Source organism: Harpia harpyja, chromosome 14, assembly GCF_026419915.1.
Source record: "Harpia harpyja isolate bHarHar1 chromosome 14, bHarHar1 primary haplotype, whole genome shotgun sequence".
Lineage (NCBI taxonomy): Eukaryota > Metazoa > Chordata > Aves > Accipitriformes > Accipitridae > Harpia > Harpia harpyja.
Genome location: NC_068953.1, coordinates 32,166,904 through 32,182,531, shown reverse-complemented (window position 1 = coordinate 32,182,531; position 15,628 = coordinate 32,166,904). Strand labels below are relative to the sequence as shown.

The window sequence follows — 15,628 nt, the reverse complement described above, 5'->3', positions numbered from 1 at the left end:
AGCACCTGTCAAAAAAATTTTATCTTTTTCTACTTTATTGTGCTCTCACACTCTGTCAACTCATTATATGGAAAAGTTTGAGGATGCACTTTGCAGTCATTTTACTACCAGTGCCACAGCCCTCAGAGTCTTCCTAGCCCTAGCCTTGTCCTTTTAACCAGTGTAAGAGTTCACCTGGCTGACAGCTTGAATGGTCAGAGCAGAAACTCCTAGAACAATGTAAAGGCTGAAATATGACTGCTGTCTGAAAAGCTGCTTATTGAAATTATCCCTTCTCAGATCTGTTAATTGGTATGCAAAAAGATGAATAAAATGAAAACTGAAAGAATTTACAGACAGGAAGAAGGAAGGAGAAGTAAGAAAGCTAATTAAAAGCTATAAAAAACCAGATTTCTTTTTTCCCTAATCCTTCAGTTTCTTTCATTTGTGACTGTGAAGGACAGGTACTACTTGTAGTGTATTCAAAAGTATGAAACTGTAAGATAATTTGCTACAGCTGAATTACAAGTAAAAATAATAGACTTTGTATAAATCATTTACTTTTCGTGATTGTTGCTTTTCCTCGTTTCATTGTGCTGTCTGGAGGATGGACTAGTGAACGTGTTCTGTCTTTTTCTCCCCAGTGTTCTGCGGAATGTGGTGATGGAGTCCGTACGCGTTCAGTGGTTTGTATGACGAACCATGTCAGCAGTTTGCCTCTGGAAGGCTGTGGCAATAACAGACCCTCTGAAACGACTCCCTGTAATAATGGACCCTGTGCTGGTAAAGTGGAGTGGTTTGCTGGGGGCTGGACACAAGTAAGCTCTATATCGAACATAAGTATTTATTTTCTGCTGGTATTTTAATTTAAAAAATATTTTTGTGCAATGAAGATGTGTGCTGTCAGGTATTTCTACAGCTCGGTGGAATATTTGGATTTTTTTTTTCTCTATTTTGCTGAGTTGATGTTCAATACTTTTCAGCACCTGCTGGTTTTTCACTTTGATGAAAATTAGATTTTGTTCTTCTCTCCCTCTGTACCTTCTTTTTTATTTCTCATCTACTGACACGGTGTATTTATAAAATGAAAGATAACAGAAAGCTGCTTAGCATATTCAGGTGAATGCTAAAGCAACAGATTCTCACCTTTTAAAGCAGAGCGTTTGTGATCATGCATATCTGCAGGGAGATAGATATATTGATATATAGATATATACAGGGAATTTCCAAGAGATAAATAAGACAAAAAACAATGGCTAAACCCAAAAGTTGGCTTCGGTACTGTTGTGTTGAAATTCATGATAATAGATGAAAAGAACAAAATTTGGTTAGTGGCCTGTATCCTGATGCTCTTTCCTCAAGGTAAACTCTTCCCTTGATCCACATCTCAATAGTCCTTCTCTTCTAAATAAACATTTCTGCTGTCAGGAACAAAGACATTTCAGAAGCTGTCAGCGGATGCCCAGACATTTACATCCCTTTGTGTAGGCTCTCATACAGCCTAGAGAGCCTTTTGGACTGCTGGTACCAGCACTTCATGGAGTTCTTAGGGAAAAGTGTCTGGGCTGTGCTGTTAACTCACTGCATTTCAGATTCCAAGATCCTTCCAGGTGATAAGGAGTTGGAAATTAAACTGGTACAGCTGAGATGGAGATTACAGGGCTACTACTATGCTAATGCTTTCGAGTGTAAGTGATAATTATTTGTACTGTGTAAGAGTAAAAACAAATTCATATTTAAAACATACTTAGCTGCAGTTCTAATAACAGATAAAATCTGGGTTACTCACACTACTCAGTGCAGGTGAATAGGAACTTTGTATCCGTTCTTGCTACCACAGAGAGAAGCATTCAGTAAAGTCATCCTAACTCTCCCCATTCTGTTGAGAATAAGAAAGTTTCCATCCTTTACAATTTCGTGTTCTTTTAAGCTAATTCACCTTCTTTCTTTGCATTAGATTGAATTGTTTGATGCATACCAAGGGTACAAAGCCTTTGCTGTATGTTATCTAAAAGAAGTATCTGACAGGCAAATCCTGACTTTTAAATACCAAAATGAAAGCAGGCAGTAGACCAGAGCAGGAAGGAGCACTGGTGGATGACCTTATGTATTATACTCTGCTAGAGCTAAGGCTGAATGTTAAGATACTGTCTTTTGGATGAACCATTAAAAGAGAGCAGTGACAGAGATGCTCAGTGTTAAAGGAAGCACAGTTACGTTATTTCCTGTAGAATTTATTTGGGTGGGTTCATCTCAAGGTTCTTCATTCAGCTCAAGGTTTTTGTGGGTATCTGGTAAAGGGATCATAAATTCCACCCAAAATATAAACAAAGTCGCCACTTTTAATAATATTTGATTGGTTTAGGCTAGAAAAATCCTTTGAAAATCATAGAGCTTTACGCAACGTAGAAACCAATGTGTTGCTGGAATCATCTTCTAAAAACCTTTTTAAGTGCCAGGAACAGTACTGTGTGTGTATTTAACCTTTAAATGGGCAGTAAGAGTCCATGTGAGTCAAATTTGCTTTTCAGAACTGGAACCAGCACTGTATCAGATAGATACTTGCAAACATGAAAAGAACACCCTGACAGATCAAGGCATTTTCTAAAAACCACACAGAATGTGGGGTTTGTAAAGCTGCAAAACTGTGCTCTAACCTTATAACCCTCAAAGGTTTAGTGCAGCGCATACAATCCTGCTTCAGCAAGAAGCAGTAACACTGTTTATGGAGAAAGTAAGTTATGCTTCTCTTCTTATTGGAAAAATAAATACCAGTTTCTTTGTGTAGCTACAGGTAAAACTACACTTTTAGGTTTCTCCAAAAGCCTGACACTTACAGTCATATGTCATCTTCTTCATAAAAATAATTAGAAATATGTTTTGAGTCTGTGGTACCACGTGGAATAAAAGTTCAGAGAAGTACAGTTTTAACTGCTTTTCCTGGCTTTGGCTGGGATAGAGTTATTTTCTTCCTAGTAGCTGGTATAGTGTTATGTTTTGGGTTCAGTATGAGAAGAATGTTGATAACACACTGATGTTTTCAGTTGTTGCTAAGTAGTGTTTATACTAAGTCAAGGGTTTTTCAGCTTCTCGTGCCCAGCCAGCAAGAAGGCTGGAGGGACACAAGAAGTTGGGAGGGTACACAGCCAGGGCAGCTGACCCAAAGTGGCCAAAGGGGTATTCCATACTGTGTGACATCATGTCCAGTATATAAACTGGGGGGAGTGGGACTGGGGGGAATTGCCGCTTGGGGACTAACTGGGCATCGGTCAGCAGGTGGTGAGCAATTGCATTGTGCATCACTTGTTTTATATATTCTAATTATTTTATTATTATTATTGTCATTTTATTATTGTTATTATCATTATAAGTTTCTTCCTTTCTGCTCTACTAAACTGTTCTCATCTCAACCCACGAGTTTTACCTTTTTTTTTCTGATTCTCTCCCCCATCCCACTGTGTGGGGGTGAAGTGAGTGAGCAGCTGCATGGTGCTTAATTACCAGCTGGGGTTAAACTGCAACACTGCTGTAACCATTTTTAAGGTTAAAAATTAAATACGTAGTACCTGACCCTTATAGTCATTAGTCACTTGATGAATTAAGTCATTACTATATCCTTCAGCATTTTCTTGTCCTGGTTCCTAACTGGGACTGCTGGCTACTATGTTAGTACTACATAAAAATAATAATAACCGAAGGTTTATCTAGGCTACTATTCTGGTTCTGAGAGATAAAAACCCTACTGTAGGAGCTTAAGGAATACTTTACCCTTTTCCTTTCTCTTTAAATCATACATATGCCAGTGATGGAAGGAAAGATACAGTTCATTTTACTGAGGAAAGAACACGGAAAAGAAATGGATTTTTGATGTTAGTGTCTAGGTATGTGTCCAAGAATAGGGAATAAGCAAAACTTTACAAATTTTCCTGTTTGAATATTCATTTAAAATGCAAGTATATGTGTGTGTGTACGTGTGTGTGTTGTTCTATTTCAGAAACAAATAATGTGGAGAAACATGTTACTTTGGAAACAAGTTGAAGGACATAAGTAGAATAACAAATTCCACCACGTTTTTTTTGTTGTCTGATACAGTGCTCTACTGAATGTGGCAGTGGATCTCAACAGAGAGAAGTCATTTGTGTTAGGAAAACTGAAGGTAATTTTGATGTCTTGAACCCTTATGAATGTTCATATTTGGAAAAACCTCCCAGTCAGCAATCCTGCTACCTCAAACCCTGTGGATCTAAGTGGTTTCATACAGAATGGAGCACAGTAAGTCTATCACGTTTTCTATATCTAGTTTTGTTTGATACATCTTTTTCCATGTATATTGAAAGGGAACACCATTTGGATAAAACTGTTAATCATGAAATTGACAATCTTGCACAGGAACAATCCTAAAAAGAAAGCATACTCTCTGATACCCACTGGAACTTAGGGAAGTTAGGAAGTATCTTGACCAGAAGGAGACACTGCATAGTTGTCTTTTCATCACTGATCTCTTCTTCCAAGAATCTTCCTGTTTTATAAAGTTGGTTTGCCCCTTAATGGGACTATGTAGTGCACTTAGAAGTTCTTTTCAGGCCTCTAGTTTCATTACAATTAGGGAGCATTTAATAACGAATGAGGGATGTATTTGGTTTTTAAAGTCAGTTTTACCATAACATTTTACTGTAAACTCTTCCCTCTAATACTTAAAACTTTACTGAGAGAAAACTTACTGTAGAGCTTCATGTATCTTCAGTTTCCCCTGGAAGTGTGTAAGCTAAATTCACCAGTGCCACAAAATCCTTTCGTTTCATCTATCTTTCCATCATTTCCTATACCTGACAAAGCTTACCGGATTTTTACAAAAAAATCAACGTTTTTCTCCTAAATGAAAATCAGAAAGTCCATTGTCATCTTGGAATGAAAAATGGTGTGAAAACTACTTAGATGACATCATATCTAATGCAGTAATTTACACCTTTCCTTGAGCTTTAAATCAAATTCAGAATGACAGCTCTGAAATGTGGAAGCACCTCAGATGCCTTCTGTTTGAGTTCCCTTAGTCAGGAACCTTTGGAAATACCTCATCCACATGACATGAGAGAGAAATTATTTTGGTTTTCCCTTTTACTAAATGCTCAGTTATTTGACTCACCTACTGGCAGCACTAGAAAGCAGAAAAGAAGGTAGAATGGTTTTAACAAAATAAGTCAGCTGAAAGGAATCCTGATTTTTCTTCCTTAATTGTAGGTATAGATGTTTATTTGGAAACAACATCCAAGTTAGGCTCATAATAAAGCCATGTAGATTGAAGTATGTTCTTTCATGTTGCTGGAAATTCTTTGGATTCTTTACTGAGCTGTTTGCAAAGTTATTTAACCTAAACTAACCCTTTAGCAAACCTGTTTTCAAATGTGAACCTGCAGGTGTGTAGCCACAATAGATAACAGCTGTCTGCATCCATAGAATGCGGCAGATAGATTCCTTCTGAAAGTGAAAATAAATGCTCTCTTTGGCAGGCATAGAAGAAACAAGGTGCTAAGACTCAGAATCTGACAGTTATTTAGAGATCCCTAGTTACTGTTTAAGTCCCTACTTCCTAAGAAGTGGTGTCTAAAAATCCTTAAAGTTCTAAGCCTTTGTGACCATCTTCACTGTAGGAACAAATACGTATGCTAGCTGAGGTTTCACAAGATCATACTCTGAAGTGTTTTTCAATTCTCCTTCTGATATTGTTACTGTTATCAACAGAGTATGTGGTCTTTCTTACTGTGAGACCTGAAGAGAAAGGATTATGGGGTTAGCTGTGAGCAGAATAGCTGGTTCAAAGCCCCTGTACTAGGTTTTGAAACTGTCCAGTTCATATCTTTAGCAGACTTTTTTATGCAACCTAGTATAAATGGCATGGCCTCTCAGTCATGGAGATTAAATGGCTGGCTGATGCAGAATGCTGGCTTTTGTGTAGTGTGTTGTATGTAACATCTAAATTCTGTCTTTGTTCCATTTTAAGTGCTTAAGATCTCTACAAACCTGAACTTATTGTCGGATGTGGGATAATTACAATATTCTATACAGGCATGTAATGAGTAATTATACAAAAACCGCAAGTGTTCCATTACTGTCTCCAGGGGGCTATGTCTCTTCTAAAGTGGAGAAAGGTTGTACTTAAAGATGAAAGAGCAATTTAAGAATATATTATTGAGAATATTTTAGTTAGTTTGCTACAATATGATTTTATGATAGCGATAAGTTGGTTTTGCGACGTTAGGAAAAGAAATAATTGTGCCAAAAAAGTCAGAAAGGAAACATTCTTACTAGTTTGGGGCTATTAAGGTTTTAATCATTAGAAATGACACAGGTTTAATTAAGTTTGTGAGCATTTAGGTCAAATTGGACAGTGAGCCAGATCTCAAAAACCTCACTCAGGCAAAATTCTTGAAGTCAACAGGGGATTTGCTTCAGTATGGGCAGAAATGTGTAATAATTGGCTTTAAAAATACCATGACAAGCAAGTACAAAAGTCTCTGGCTTCATAACAGACTTTGAAGGAGCACAGAAATATTTTCTTTAGAAATTCAAAGAAACCTATGCTTAGTAAAATTGTTGTGCTGCAAGAAGTGAAAAATAATTGAGTGCTAGAAAAAAGACAATTAAAATTATTCCTGATTGTATATAAATGGAGGCAAGAGGGTAGTGCAGTCAAGTAGTAAAGTTCAGTGCAGGAAGTTCTTAAAGTAAGAAACATGAATGCTGTGGAAGGAGTAGATTTGGGAGATATGTATAAATAATCAGAGAACAAGACTAATTAGACAAGCAAGAAGCTAACTAGTAAATTCAGAAAGGGAAATATTCTAGCGTGCTTTCAGTTACGCAGTGTCTACCATGTTCACTTGTCCAGTTGTTGCCCCTGTGGTCAAAAATGTTTTTGAACCTTTAATGAAATTGCACCTGTATGTTAAGGACTTTATAGTTGGAAAACAAAAAACAACAGAAGTGGTGAAGTTGATAAAAGGCTACAGCAATACCTGGGTCTGGCTTCAAGGTTCCCATTTTTTTCTTTTTGTATTTGCACATCTCATATGGTCTTCATGAACTTCAGCTTTTGTGTTCCAGTGTTCCAAATCCTGTGAAGGAGGATTTCGGGTTCGAGAGGTACGGTGTCTATCAGATGACATGACAGCCAGTACTCAGTGTGATCCACAGCTTAAACCTGAAGAAAAAGAACCATGTAACACACAAGATTGTATCCCTGAAATAGGTAAGGAAGAGGAAGCTTCTGTTTTAACTCCATCTAGTGGAGAAAGTATTTAATAATTTTGCAGAGGTTTTAGAGTATATTTTCTTTATCAAGTTCAGGGTTTTATTTTTAAACAAAATACAGCTCTTCTCTATGGTGTAAAAGTAGGTTTTCATTTCTGATGAGAAACGTTTTCCTTGTAACATGTAAGAAACTGGCTTACTTTTAAAGTTGCTGAGAATGTGAGAAATCTGCTTCTGTGAAAATGGTACATATAGGGTTTTATGCAGCCTCTTTGCATTCTCAAAGGTTTCTCTTGGCAGTCTTTAAAACAAAAAAAGGATCATGTGTGATATACTGTATTTGGTAACAGGTTCTGTAAGACCCAATAACATTAAACTAAGACATTAAGGGCAATTAAGCAATTTCCTTTTATATATAGTAAATATACACATATACATAATTTGGCATTGGAATTAGTCATTCATCTCATACAGACTTGATTTTAATAGTAATGAGAATGACTAAGGAAAGGAAGATGCAAGTATTTAGAACCAGTTCTAACTCTTACATACTACAACAGTTTTCATTTGAGAATTATTCTTCAACATAATTTAAGATAACTATATAAAAACCCTGGTATACCAATATTATTAAAAAGTTTTTATTGTATTTGTGTTGTTATTTCTTTATTTAAAACAGATTGGTACAGGATTGCTCATTTTTACATCTGTTATTAGTGTTGTTGTCATTCAGTCTTCTTCTTAACACCTCAGTTTCTGTGATTACATACCTGATCATATGAAAATTGTAGTTGTCACTTAAAGAGTATTTCTAACCCTGTTGGTTGTAAAGGAAAACTTCAAAATGTGAACAGACCACATCCTAACAGCTTAGAAAAATGGGAAATGTTAAGTACATGAACTTTTGTCTTTTTTAATCTAGTTATTTTAAACCATTTGTAAGGAGGGAGATGGTTTACTATTTTCCAGTATTTAGATTCGTCAGTACCTGAAAATAACATTTGCGGGTTCTGGTGCCATCTGTACGCTGCCACAAGAGATTAGTTGCTGGGAAGCTAAAAATGAAGTGGATGGGTACCTGAGTGAAGAATACTTTCCTATCAGCTTTATTCAAGACAAATTTTGTGTTTAAAAAAACCAGCAACAACACCCCCCCCTTCTCCCCAACCCACAACAGTATAAATGGGGATAGGTACATTTCTTCCACAGTTTTATTTATCTTTATATTAAATGTAGAAAATCCCAAATAATCTAACTTATTTGCATAGGTAGCCTATTCTAACCTGACAATGAATGTTTAAATACAGGTCCAAGGGATTTTACATGATAAAAAGAAAGGGGATTGGTTATTTGTTGCTCTAACACTGTTTTCTTCAGTTTCTTCTCTCTCCCTTTTTCTCCACAGATGAGAACTGCAAAGATAAATACTACAATTGCAACGTGGTGGTTCAGGCCCGGCTCTGTGTCTACACCTATTACAAAACAGCCTGTTGTGCGTCCTGTACACGCGTGGCAAACAGACAATCAGGGTTTCTAGGACGTAGATAACAAATACTCTTCGACTTAAAGCGGCAATGTCAGTCTTTGGATGGAGCTTGAACAGAGTTACTGTTTTGACTACAGCAGGTTTTAGCTTCTTAGAGATGTTCTTTTATATTGCTGAGTACATCAAGACTATGGTTAAATCTCACACCCTTTCAGTTACAGTTATCGTGCAGTTAACTTCTTTAAAATGTTTGTTGTGAAACCATGATCTTTTTAAAGCATTAATTTTTAATGATACTATTCTTTGCACCTGCTCATCAGATAATTATTTAAAGAACATACCAGCCATAGTATTGTGAAATTAATGAAAACTAAATCAATCACAGGCAATTACTGGAGATATTTGACCAGTATGGATGCAGCTGCTGCATTATTTTCTGAGTGCTTACTCTTACTCGGTATTTTGGACTGCCTTAAGTTAGATGACTAAATCAATGAAACATGGACATGAGAAAAATTACTTCACAAAGAACCAGACACTTGAAGACCCATTTATCATCACTATCTTAGCACTCGAACGTATATTTTTAATTACTTCAGTCCATTCATAATAAATTAGAGTCACTGTTAAGCTCTCTCAGTTGTACTTTGAACTAACTTCCTGTCCTCAGGCAGCAAACATATATACACTTGACTGCCAAAAAGTGCCTTTATATTTAATTCATAAACTCTTGAAGTTACACTTTTGTAGTTTTGTATGGATTTTAAAATATATTACCTACCAGAGTGCCACTAGTATCTAGCCTTCTAAGTCTTTAACAACTGCAGCTGTCAGTGAGACAGATTCACCAGAAAGGTGAAGAGCCTTTGCTGGTATAAAAAAAGTGATTGTTGCCATTGGCAAGGTCTCTTTCCTGTAGGGCAGTTATTTCAGTGAACTGGTATCTTGCCTAATGTCTTGTCTCTGCACTATTGCTTAACAACTACCGTACCAAAGTACTTTGTCCAGACCTAGTCTGGCTATGTCACCAGTTTCTGAAACAACCACCAAAGGATGCAGGCCTCTGTGCTTTATAGTAGTCTGTTACTCTTAGTATCAGGCAGCAGTATGAGTGTAGTAGCTGAGTATCTGTAAAAAGGAGATCTTAGCTATTGACATTCTTCAGGTTTTGATCAGTTATTACAACATACTTGTCTTTTTTTAGTCAATGTTTCATCCTGCAGATCTGTTCATACCACTCCTTTTCTACTGCTCAAGAAAGACTCCAGACTTAGAGCTGAATTTAGGTGGTGATTTTTCATTTCTGCAATTACTGTACTCAACCTTGGGACTTGCTAAAGGCAAATAGAATGTGCTATGCAGTGCAGATGAAAGCTTTTGCATAATCTGCACATTCTCTAGCTGTTACCTGAGAGGTCTTTCAAATGTGTAAATAAGGCTGAGGGAAAAAAATGAACACCTCTGCTTATTCAGCTGTTTATTACAGCATATTGCTTGTAAATTAGTGATGCCCAACTATGCATCTATTTCTAAGGTGCCTGTTGTCTGAGTTGAAAAACAGTTTTAATAATCTATGTTAAGTCACTCCCAGTGATGCGATACAACAGTGATTAAGGTGTCCTGCTACTGATGAAGAGCCATGTTTGAGCCTAATTGTGTATTCTTTTCTTCTTACTGCTTTGGTGGAGAGGATGTGGAAGAGAGAATGGGGCACTGGGAGGCAAAGGTTGCTGAGTGTGGTACTAGTCACATCAGTTCATGCGCTGGAAGCCACCAGAAGGTGGAATTCCTGTAGGCTAAAAGCTGCCTTGGATTAAGACAAACCTTAGATTTTTTGATTCAGTCACTTGTGAAAAATATATTTGGACATGATGAACTACTACTGTTTGGCTAAGTGAAATGAAGAAGTGTTTTCCCTAAAATTTGAAGTTACTCTTTGTGACTATAAACTAATAATGTCATTGGCTGTTTCTGTACACCTTGATTTGGGCTTTTTCACTGTAATCAATTGATATAAAGCTGTTAGAAACAGAAGCGCTAATTAGAAAACCTTTCATTTGAGTTCATGAATCTTTCACAATCCTATTCCCCTGCATTATGAAGATTTATCCATGAAGATAACTTACAGATTTGTGATCATACGATATTCCTTAGATTCTTGACCAAAGAATGGTATGGAGAAAGTGCAGCATAAAGAACTCTGGAATCCAGTATTTGTAAATACAGATTTTAGTCTGGATATCTCATTGCAGCAAATCTTGACATACAGTATATAATTTTTGCTGTTGTCTTTTTTGTCCCAAGGAAGTGTATCCTGTCAGCTTGAGGGAAATACCTGTTCCATAAAAAGGCTTTCTGAAAACCACAAGGCGAATGAAATGCAGAGAGGTAATCAGGTTTGCAATCAGTTCATAGAAAATAACCTGCTCGCACACACTTTTGGCTGTGAGACAGTCAGTGACTCAGCATATAGACAGGTGATCCTGGTCTTTTATAAAATATGTTATTCTGCTCTGGAATATATGGCCATTGGGTTATTTTACAAAGATTATCGTCTTGTAGGCTCCATTAAGCTGCCACTAAAGGAGCTAAATATCAGAGAATATATACATACACATAGCAATATAACCCTGTATTACGCCTATATATAGGTATACAGCTTTGTGAATTGAACGCAGTGAGTTATGGTTATACAAATTGTACTTTAGTAAAGGGACAGTTTTCAGATGTACCAGATAAAACAAAAAAGATCGATTCATCTAATTAAACATCTAATGGTAAGGAAACTGCCAGAATGTTGCTGAACTTAATCATTTATCATCTCTTCTTTTGTGTCAGCATAATCAAAATAGTTGTTCCTGCAAAATGAAGTAATGAACCCTTCTTTTCAGATAATATTAATATTATCTACACCAAGTAAGTGCTATGCTAACATTTCACCATCACACAAAGTGCACTTTTGAAATTGTGACTATAGGAAGTGTTTGTTTTAATAGAGCAGTGCACCAGTTTAGGATGATGCCTGCAAAGGGCCTGATTTTACTTTCACTGTAAATCAGAGGTGGCCTTAATGAATGCAGTAGACTTAGAGCAGGTGTAGAACCAATGTAAGTAAGAAATGATGCAGGCTTCTGAGTTTGAATGCTTTAATTTCTTTTTCTGATATTTTAACATTGGTCAAAAGCCTGCAGAATGGTGGAAAAAAATGCTTCCTTGCCTTAAAGATTTTTCACCTTACACAATCCAGTAAGACCAGAGTAAGTGTAGGAAGATTGCTGTAGATTGTTGATTTAAAGAGTCTAAGCAGCCTAAGTGCTTATAGGGGTAAAATCAGCATACAGCTTTCATGTCTTGCAGACGTGCAGCTGGCCAAAATCGGCTTGATCCAGAGCAGGCTGTGTGTCTCAAAGTACTTTCCTTCTGGAATTGAGGACTGCTGGTGCAGTTGTTCATCAAGTTATCAAGGGTCCATCAGGGTTTGCTAGCTCCTGCGCAATGTCAGATCCAAGCATATGTAGGTTGAATTGACTATAGCACTTGCATGCCAAGTTTGAGAGCCCTTACTAGCAGCACTGAATTCATGGAGTTCTCCCTTTCTCTCACTAGCTGAGAAAACTGAAGAAGATGGCGTGGAAGCATGAGGGTTGCTCCTGTGAGAATGACCTTTGTCTGACTTGGCCAGCAATGAGACAGAGTTAATATTTGCTTTAGTGTCTCTGACCTTCAGTCCCTAGGGCTCTGAATTAGAAAAGGGCTTGTTAGCAGGCAGTCAAGTGCTGGGGAGTGCAGTGCAGGAGATGGGTGTTCTTGCAAGCCTGCTAGCCTTGAAGTCCAGCTGTAGTGTATGCCCACTGGCTCGATGCAGGACTACCTCAGTATCCCTGCACAGGGAACTAGTGTCTTCCTCATTACATGCATAATCTATTTTCTTTTTTTCCCCAATACCTCAGCAAATGGAGAACTTTCTGTATGAATAAAGCAGTGTTTAACATTAATGTTGTTGGTTAGATCCCACTTTCATGACAATATGGTGTAGTTCAGAGTTTGGTTCCTTTATACAGAAAAAAAGCAGTGTGTTGCAGAGCATGTTAAGTTAATGACATGTTAATGCAAAGACATATTTTAGGTTACTTGTTCATAGACTTGATAAAAGTGGTCATTATAGCTGTGACTCAAGTACATGAAACTCATAGAACAGAAGACCACATGGGGCAGCAGTATTGCCAGGACCTTGCTGCTTGTCTTATGTCTGAGTCCTAGAAGGCACCAATGGTCACCACTGAGGGAGGAAGGAGGTAGATGCTGGAAACGGCTTATGGCTAGTAAAGGGGAGGTTATGCCTTCCTGAAGGAAATACTTTGCTTCCACTCTTTATAATCTATACCACCATAAGTAGTAAAATGTGCTTTCTGGGGCTTTGCTTTTCTTCATCCTCATGCTGATGTGTCTCCCTTTTACACCCACAAGTGTCCTCCTCTTCGTCTTATCTCGCCTCCCTCCTTTTGTCCTTTGGATGACAATATTCAATTTTGCCAGAATCACTCAAAATCCTGAACGGGCCATTTGGTTGGTAAGAATCTGTGTTAGAAATAAGCCCAGGTATTGAGAGCGCTATATTCCTGCCAGTCCAGTGATATTTGTCTGTGTGTGTGTGTGTGTCCATGTTGGCTAGTTTTAAATGCATAGTATTAAAGTACCTACTGAATTAATTCCTGTGCAATGAACCTGTGATTGAACAGCTATTGAAGTATGTAGTGGCCCTTCATTCTCACATCTAACATCTATTGCATAAAAAAAGATTATCCTCTTCACACTCAGAAAGGAAAAACTGTGTGTCTACCTGGTTTTCTTGAGACTTACACTTAGTGTCTTCAGCTTCTTAAGAGCTGTTCTGTCTATTGGGCAGATAATTCATGTACATGTCTGTAACTGGACCGCAAAACATGAAATTTTGAACACTGAAAAGAAAACTTCCTTTATTCCTAAGCTTACAGAGTGTGTTTGGGGGGGATACATTAGCTGTTGTTTAGAAAATGGAGTAAAATAATTATATCAGAAATGAAAAATCATCCACTAAGCATTTTCAATATATTTTAAAGCAAACTTGTCATCATTATAACTTCTCAGTAGTGTGGGTGAAATTCAGACCTGGTGAAAGGGAGAAAATTCCGTTTAGGAGAACTCACACCAGACCTGAACTCAGCTCTTTGCTTCTCAGCTTTTAGCAACCAGACGATTTTAAGAATGTGAGTTCCCCATCTTCTATATCCCTATTTACCATAATGGGTTATAGATATCTACCACTATATCTGGAGAGGAGGGGAGCTTAATTTTAAGAAATCATTGATCTTCCAGCGACAGTCTGTCATTGCTACTTGCCCTGAACTGTTTTGTCCATGGTGTGTTTGGGTCTCGTGAGACCAGTGGCCTTGGCAGGGGTTGGGTACATAGGAGCTTGTGAAGTCCCATTGTAGTCACTCAGGATCTACATAGAGGATCAGGAAGGAATGGAGACAAAAGAAACACTAACTTTTTAAATATGTATAAAATTGTCTACTTGACCCTCATAATTGATTTTGGCAGAAGGATATACTTTATTATAACTTATTTTGTCATTATTTGTAAATACAAGATGTCTATGGGAAATATGTAATTCTGAGCTGTGTCTATGGAACAAGCCACTGCACCAAAATATTTCAAATATTTAGAATAGGCAGATTTTTTATTAAAAGGGACCTAATATGTATTTATTTACATATACCATTCAAATTTTGTCCAGCTCTTTCATTATACTAACCCAGCTTTTTAGGGAATTTTATAGCACAGGTATTACATATATATTTTTGTATATATGTCATACTGTAAATCCATAATACAATTTTCTAAACTTTCTGATTAGCCAATTCCTTGAGTGAATTAAAGGGGGAGAGTATAGGCAAATTGCTTTCTGACTCGTTCAGGAATATGTATCCATGGCAATGCACCTGAACCAGGACTGTACAGCATCCTTTTCATATTGTATACATTTTCTCTTTGATGAAAAAATGTTAACTATTTTTGTTTATGACTAATTTATTTTTTGTTATTGTGAAAAATAAAGTAATTCAAGATTAATTTATGTGACATGATTTATTTCTTATTTGCTTGATTTGTTCTTCCAGAGTTTCTTGCGAATTAAGTACAGGCATCAACAAGAGTATAGCACACTAAGGGAATCCTTACTCAGATTTAGGAGTGGGCAAAATATAATGATGTCGCAAAAGGCTGCATAACCTGCGTTACAGCCTTGCAGAAGCGATAGCAACATCCCGAAAGACTGCTCCGAAGATAATCACGCGTACGACACAGGGGAAAGGCGGCCATTTCCTGGTGGTCTGTCAGGGCCTGTTCATTTCCTGTGCAGGTTTGCCCCCAATATATTCCCTCATATAACTGTAGGGTAAAATTGCAGGATGAAGCTCTGCCACTTCCCCATGCAGACTCGGCAAAGGAATTGGTTTGTATTTTTGGGAAGTGGGACATAAACCCCCTGGAGCAGCAGCACCTGCTATGCCTTGGTTGAGCTGGCATTCCGAGTTTTTGAATCTTGCAATTCTTCATTTGTAAGTGCTTCTATTTTGAGTTAGTGCATTACCAGTGAAAAATCAGCAATGTGACAGCGAAGTACTCTAAGTGTGGGTGCAGCTGAAGCGTGTTCCTACCATAAAACGATGTCTTACACTGTAAAACAAGTATCGTGGGTGCTGAGGGAACGTGCAGGCTCTAGGCAGAATTTCTCTTGGTAGCTGATGAAGGACTGTACCTTTTTTTCCACACTCTGGCACAACTGGACCAGCACTATGGGCAGCTCATTACAAATTTCATTATAATTTTACTATAAACTGGTGAAATCCCAAGGGAGAAAAACAATACCTA

At 37.4% G+C, this 15,628-nt stretch overlaps 1 protein-coding gene across 2 annotated transcripts in view; it reads left to right on the top strand.

Moving 5' to 3' along the window:
- Positions 1-14,827, top strand: part of THSD4 (thrombospondin type 1 domain containing 4) — a 339,077-nt gene extending 324,250 nt beyond the window's left edge. For both annotated transcript variants that reach the window (XM_052808192.1, XM_052808193.1), the window contains 4 exons: positions 624-797; positions 4,072-4,251; positions 7,081-7,225; positions 8,633-14,827. In XM_052808192.1, the coding sequence (XP_052664152.1) occupies positions 624-797; positions 4,072-4,251; positions 7,081-7,225; positions 8,633-8,775 (642 nt within the window). In that variant the 3' untranslated portion in view covers positions 8,776-14,827. The remainder of the gene's footprint in view (positions 1-623; positions 798-4,071; positions 4,252-7,080; positions 7,226-8,632) is intronic.
- Positions 14,828-15,628: the final 801 nt, after the last annotated feature.